The sequence below is a fragment of the Anopheles marshallii genome, chromosome X, assembly GCF_943734725.1.
Source record: "Anopheles marshallii chromosome X, idAnoMarsDA_429_01, whole genome shotgun sequence".
NCBI lineage: Eukaryota > Metazoa > Arthropoda > Insecta > Diptera > Culicidae > Anopheles > Anopheles marshallii.
In genome coordinates, this window is record NC_071325.1 from 17,589,154 (window position 1) to 17,596,519 (window position 7,366).

Genomic DNA, 7,366 nt, shown 5'->3' on the forward strand with positions numbered 1-7,366 from the left:
TAGCCAACTTTTCCCACCTAACAAAAGGGGTTGGGTTTCCCCGTATACCCAAGCTCGGCTATAGGATAGAGACTGTTACCGTTCTGTACGACGGGGACGTATTTGAGTAAGAGTAGGGGCAGGAGAGCCTATGTAACCTTCGAGAGGTGTCGGATCCTGTCCCGTACCGGAGGTGTATTGCTACACAACCGTCAACAGAACCTCTAATTTTAATACTTTCAGTAAATACTGCCTTGAAATTCTACAATATTTTAGAAAATTGTTTAATTCATGTCAAAACTTTAAACTACATAATTCATACCATAATTCTCACCAAAATACATGGTGGATATACAAAATGAATGAATCGCATAGGCAGTGCTATACGATAAGGAACAATCGTATATTTTTACGAATCATTCATAGCGACAAGCGAGTTAGACTATTCTGCTCAGTAACAATTTTTCGAAATTCAATAGATGTGGTGTGAGTGTCGAGGCGGACTAAAAGAGAAAGAGAAATTGTGAAATCTATAAAAAAAAGAGGATAGCGGTTCTGGGAGGGAGTCGCTTACAGGAGCTTGACGAATAAAGTGGCAAAACAGATCCGCTCTGAGTGATCCTCATCGTGGTGTTCTACTCATTACTTTACATGGGGGCTCAACCGGGATGTGATTTGGTTTGGATGATGTGAAGTACATCGTCGTGATTAAGTTGTAAAAGTTGTTGAACAAGTTGGAGAGACGTTGAACTATTTCACAAATTGTGTGGATTTGTTGGAAAGTTGTTAAAGTGTTGCGTAGTTTTGTTGTCAGTTGTACGCAGTAGTGACACATCATGGATCCTACAGAAAAGATCGCGGAATTGGTGAGTGACTTTACTCGCACCGGCATCGTAAAACAATGCGAATCACGTGGATTGTCTACGACTGGCACCAAAGAGGAACTGGCCAAGAGCATTGTTGAGCACGACGCTAAAGAGGAAGCAAACGAGACAGTTTTTGAGGACACGGAAAGCGATGATAAAATCAAGATGACGATCATCAAAGTCATCGGAACAGTGCGTGGAAATGAGAGACGATAAGCGCGTATACTCGTTTCGTGATGTTGAAGAAGCAAAAGATGCGTATGGGGACGATGTAAAGAAGGACGTGAAATTATGGATTCGCGAGTTCGAGGACATAGCGAAAATGGTGAAGTGGACAGATGATCAGAAATTCGTCATGTGTCGAAAAAAACTAACGGGGACCGCACGCAGTTTTATTCAAACGCAGTGTGGAATAACGTCTTATACCACGTTGCGCGATGCGCTGATTCGGGAATTTGGAAAGATAGTGTGTGCAAGTGACGTGCACAGAGAGTTAGCGGCCAGACGAAAGAAGGAAAAGGAAACAATGCTAGAATATACATACGCAATGCAGCGAATTGCTCAGGTCGTGAAGTTGGACGAAGTGAGTCTGTGTGAGTATATTGCGGACGGAGCGACCGCAGACGCAAGGGAACGTGCGTCATTATACGAAGCAAAAGATCTCGACACGTTGAAAAGCAAGCTGGATTACATGGAAAGAGCCAACAAAAAGGCAGACGATAGGAAGAAACTATCGAATAAGTCTTATAGAGCAACAGAGAAGCATCATTGTTTCAATTGTGGTAGTATCGAACACAAGCTGGCCGAGTGTCCAACCAAGGACAAAGGACCGAAATGCTTCCAATGTGGTATTGTGGGGCATCGGGCGTCTGAGTGTAAGGACAAAAGAAATACGGAGAAGAGAGGTCTGAAATGTTTCGTGTGCGACACGTTCGGACACTTAGCGAAAGAGTGTGTGAAGCGAAATGTAAAGAACGAAAACTCGAACGTTAATCTAGAAGGTGCGCAAAAAGATAGCACTATTGTTATCGCTATCGAGAATATAGAATTCAATGCTTTGTTCGACAGCGGTTGTCTTCCAAATATACTATCGGTTCAGGCGTATCTAAGAATTGGGTCTCCAAAACTCTCGCCAACCACGATGGTTCTTACCGGCTTCGGGGGAAAGACAACAAAAGCATATGGAACAGCGATCGTCAACATGACGATCGATGGTGTTGGGTGTGAGGGTCTAACGTTTCATGTCGTCCCAGATCAGACCATGCCATATGAAGCAATTTTGGGAAGAGCGTCGCTAGAACATTTCGGTGCTATAGTGACCACAGAAGGCGTGAAGATAGTACCAAAAGAAGAAAACAGTGTAATGGCAATTGGTTCCACGGAAGGTGATATCGATGTACCACCTCGCTATTACAATACCGTGAAAAGTCTAATCGATGAATATGAACCAGTAAAGGAGGTAACCAGTGTAGTAGAAATGAAGATTATTGTGGAGGATGATACTCCGATCCGTACGACTCCTCGCCGGTTCGCTCCAAAAGAAAAAAAAGTGATAGAAAACACTCTGTTTGAGTGGTTGAAGGGAAACATCATACAAGAAAGTGATAGTGACTATGCAAGTCCAGTCGTTCTGGCTCGCAAGAAAGATGGTTCTATGAGAGTTTGTGTGGACTACCGCGAATTAAATCGAAAAGTTAGAAAGGATTGTTTCCCAATGCGCAACATGGAAGATCAAATCGACCAACTTCAAGCGGCGAAGGTGTTTACAACGCTGGATCTGAAAAACTCGTTTTTTCACGTGCCGATCGAACAGTCGAGTCGGAAGTATACCGCGTTTGTAACACACACGGGTCAGTACGAGTTCCTGAGGGCACCGTTTGGTTTTTGTAATAGTCCAGCTGTTTTCGGTAGGTTCATAGCGAACGCGTTCCAGGAACTAATCAAGGGTAATAGAATAATGGTGTATGTGGATGATGTGATCATCGCTAGTAGTGACGCAAAGGAAAACATAGAAACGTTGAAGGATTTGCTGAGTGTAGCAAAACGCAGCGGAATTGTATTTAATTGGACGAAATCACAATTCCTGAAAAGTGAAGTGGAATATTTAGGTTATGTGATTCAAAACGGTGTTTATCGCATAGCACCTAGCAAAATAAAATCGGTTAATTTCTTTCCGATACCTAAAAATGCGAAAGAACTTCAACGATTCTTAGGATTGACCGGTTACTTTCGTAAATTCATTGAAAGATATGCGTTGATCTCGAAACCACTAACGGACCTACTGCGTAAGAACGTTGATTATGAATTCCGTGAAAAACATCGTGAATGTTTTGAACAATTGAAGAAATATTTGGTTTCAAGTCCGGTGTTGAGCATTTACAATCAGAATGCAGAAACAGAAGTTCATACGGATGCGTGTAAAGAAGGCTTCGGGGCTATGTTACTGCAAAAGGGTGATGATGGTCAACTTCACCCCGTATGCTACATGAGCCAGCAAACGTCGAGTGCGGAAAAGAACTATAGCGCTTATCATTTGGAAGTGTTAGCAGTGATGCGAGCAGTACAAAAGTTTCGGGTATATTTACTCGGAATTACGTTCAAAATCGTGACTGATTGTTCGGCGTTCCAACACACATTCAAGGCGAAGGAACTGTCGGCACGCGTTTCCCGATGGGCGTTGATACTGGAGGAATACGAGTACACCATAGTGCATCGGCCAGGTACGGCAATGAGACAGGTCGATGCATTAAGCAGAGCGCCGGTGATGGTAGTGACCAGTGACCCGCTCATCGAGATGATGATTACCGCTCAGCAGAGAGATGACCGCATTCGAGCTATCCGTGAATTGGTGAAGACGCAATCGTATGACGACTATTGTATGAACGGGGAATTATTGATGAAATTTGTTAACGGACGAGAGGTGGTCGTGGTACCTACCGATATGCAGGGAGAAATAATCAGAAAAGTTCATGAGAATGGTCATTTCGGTGTAAGAAAATTAGAGGATGTTATTAGTCAGAACTATTACATCCCAAACCTAACTGAGAAAATCAAGAAAAAAGTAGAATGTTGTGTAACTTGTTTGTTAGCAGAACGAAAACGAGGCAAGCGTGATGGATTATTAAATCCAATAGCAAAAGGAGACGTACCTTTCGATACCTACCACGTTGATCATGTTGGACCAATAGAGGCAACAAATAAACTATACAAATATTTATTTGTTGTGGTCGACGCATTTGCTAAGTATGTTTGGATCTATCCAACGAAGACTACAGCAGCTCAAGAGGTGATTCAGCGTCTAAGAAATCAGAGTGAGTTCTTCGGGAATCCAAGGAGAATAGTTAGTGACAAGGGAAGTGCTTTCACCTCTAATAGTTTCAAGCAATACTGCCAAGATGAAAATATTGAACATGTCGAGATTGCAACGGGTATCCCGCGTGGGAACGGGCAGGTAGAGAGAACGAATCAAGTAATTTTGACATTGTTAACGAAGATTAGTGTGAATGACCCTCGGAAGTGGTATAAGCATATCGGTACTGTACAAAAATGGATCAACGGTAACATGCATCAAAGCACAAAAATAACGCCATTTGAGGCAATGTTTGGAGTCAAAATGCGAAACACACATGATTTACAAATATCAGAGCTAATGGAAGAAATTCGTTTGGCACGGTTTAATGAAGAACGTAATGCTATTAGAGCAGAAGCAAGAGCATGCATTGAGAAGGCTCAGGTAGAACAAAAAAGGTCGTATGATTTGAGAGCAAGAAAGGCACGTAAATATCGAAACGGAGATATTGTACTAATACAAAGAACACAGTTCAACCCAGGGCAAAAATGTGCCACCAAGTTTATAGGTCCATATAAAGTTCTAGAAAGTATGTCAAATGATCGTTACAGGGTAGAGAAAATAACAGGTGAAGGGCCCAATATAACAACTACTGCGGCTAGTCACATGAAAATCTATCAGTTAGACAACGAGGAAGAGTGAGTTCTTTCGGGACGAAAGTGGCAGTCAGGAGAAGCCGTGTGGTGTGAGTGTCGTGGCGGACTAAAAGAGAAAGAGAAATTGTGAAATCTATAAAAAAAAAAAGGATAGCGGTTCAGGGAGGGAGTCGCTTACAGGAGCTTGACGAATAAAGTGGCAAAACAGATCCGCTCTGTGTGATCCTCATCGTGGTGTTCTACTTATTACCTTACATAGATTATTGGCAAATCAATTGTTTGCTGTGAAACGTATAGAACATAGATATTTTCATTCGTTGATACATATTTCTGCTCAATTCAAAAACAGGTAAGTTTGCTAGAGAAATTCACATTCATACTTAAACGAATTAATCAGCTTTGGTGTTGGTTTTAGTCAATGTCAGAACCGGTACGGTTCTCCGTTAACTGATATAAAGTGCCTGCGAGCGACAGAAATAGTTTTAGTGGGATCGAGTCCCACACAACCCTGGATGTCTTATTAGGCCATTTAGGTGCATTTCTCTTTATAAAAAAGAAAGAAAACGGAATATTTATAGAAATAGAAAAGTATTCCATTACCTTCACAATAGATTTTACAACAAAGCAAACTTTAACACTTTATTTCTTCCATCTGTCTGTTTGTCAAGAAGTAAATAAAGTTAAATTTAACCTGAAGAACGAACGAGAAGAAGCCATTTATAAAGGAGTATTACGTTAAATATCCTTTAAATCGCATAAAAAATGATTGAACACCATGGCGTGAACCTCCGAATTTGCGTATGCCATGAAGTTTGCTTTGCGTAGCCCTGTAACCGGGCCGATTAACTAGTATATTAAATAATAACGGAGAAATAACGCCTCTTTGAGACACCCCGGCACAAGGGGAGTATGATTCCGAAGTGGCTGAGTTAATGTTTACTTTGTTATTTCAATTTATAATGAAATTTCTTATTATATAGAATAAATAGTTGGAAAAACGCAGTTTGATAAGTTTGGCAATTAGACCATTAAACTATATAGTTTCGAACGCCTTTTCTGTATCGAGTAATACTAGACCTGTGGGTTTCTTAACGTTTATATTATGTATTATGTAAGTTTTTAATCTTTCTAATTGATGAGTAGTTGATAACCCGGGTTGAAAACCAAATTGAGCGATTGGTATTATATTAAATGTTTCTACATGGTCTCGGTCTCTCGAATTTTTGGCGATGATCTTTTCGAACAGCTTTCCTAGGCAACTAAGTAGTAGAATTGGTCGGTAATTTGAGGCAATACTCAAGCCTTTTCCAATTTTTGGAATTGTGACCACTTTTGCCATTTTCCAACTACTTGGAAAGTAACCTAGCTTAAGTGCGCTATTCATTATGAAATTTAATAAGATAATTATATTTTTAGGAAGATGTTTTATCATTTTAATGTTTATTTGGTCTATGCCGGTGGAATTTTTACTTATAATATTTTTGATTATTCTGATAATATCTTTAGGTTTAATGATGTCTGAAGGATTATAATCCGGACTTGGATGGGCTCGAAGAAAGCCCTCTGTGAAATATGGCTATCGGGCGATAGCATTACAAAATTAACCTTCCCGGGATATAATTTAATCCGTGAAGATCGAATCAACCGAGGAGGAGGGGTGTTGATTGGTATTAGAAGGAGTCACACCTTCTCAAGACTAGCAACCCCCAGACAGGATTTAATAGAAACAGTGGCAATAAAGGCAAAGCTGACTATTGCCTCTATCTATATCCCCCCGTTAGCTAAGGATGAAAAAAACAGGATTGAAAAGATCAAACAGGATTTCGGAAACCTAGCAGTGGTTTAGCCTGGGCCACTTTTAACCCTGGGAGACTTCAATTCCCATGGTTTAGACTGGGGATGTGAAAAGGATGATATCCGCGCGCCCATTATCAGAGAGTTCTGTGACAGACATAATTTTGCAATACTTAACTCAGGGGAGGCAACTAGGATGCAAACAGCAATGAGTAGGGCAAGCGCACTGGACCTGTCCTTATGTTCCTCAGCTTTGTCCTTGGATTTTAATTGGAAGGTGATCCAGGACCCTATCGGCAGTGATCATTTACCGATAGCATTTTCTCACATTAAGGGAGGATACTCAGTAGGTAATTCGATCGTTGAATGTGACTTAACGAGGAATATCAACTGGGTGAGATACGGTGAACTTATGACCGCTTCACTCTAGCTTGATAAACCCGATTTTTCTCCTGTAAAGGAATATAAAAAACTCGAATCCTGGATAATCGAGTGCGCGCTTGCCGCCCAAACCAGGGGCTTCCACCAAGCAAGGACATTTAAAAAAAACCTCACACTCCTTGGTAGGACAAGGATTGTCAAGCGGTATTTAACATGAAGCGGACGGCTTTTAAGGCTTTTAGAGACACTGGCTCCAGAAATTTGTATACACAATACAAAATTTTGGAGAGAAGGTGCAAAAATCTCCTTAAAGCAAAAAAGAAAGGCTACTGGCGAAATTACGTCAAAAAGCTGAAGCCCTCCGTTTCATTGAAGTCACTTTGGAGAAAGGCCAGAAGAAT

The 7,366-nt window shown here is 41.0% G+C and overlaps 1 protein-coding gene across 1 annotated transcript; it reads left to right on the plus strand.

Annotated features, from left to right (window-relative positions):
* The first annotated feature begins 1,047 nt into the window (after nt 1-1,047).
* LOC128711007 (uncharacterized) lies at nt 1,048-4,836 on the plus strand. The gene is made up of 3 exons (XM_053805876.1): nt 1,048-2,901; nt 3,487-3,707; nt 4,746-4,836. Exons 1-3 carry the CDS (start codon nt 1,048-1,050, stop codon nt 4,834-4,836), a joined length of 2,166 nt encoding a protein of 721 aa, XP_053661851.1.
* The last annotated feature ends 2,530 nt before the right edge of the window (nt 4,837-7,366 follow it).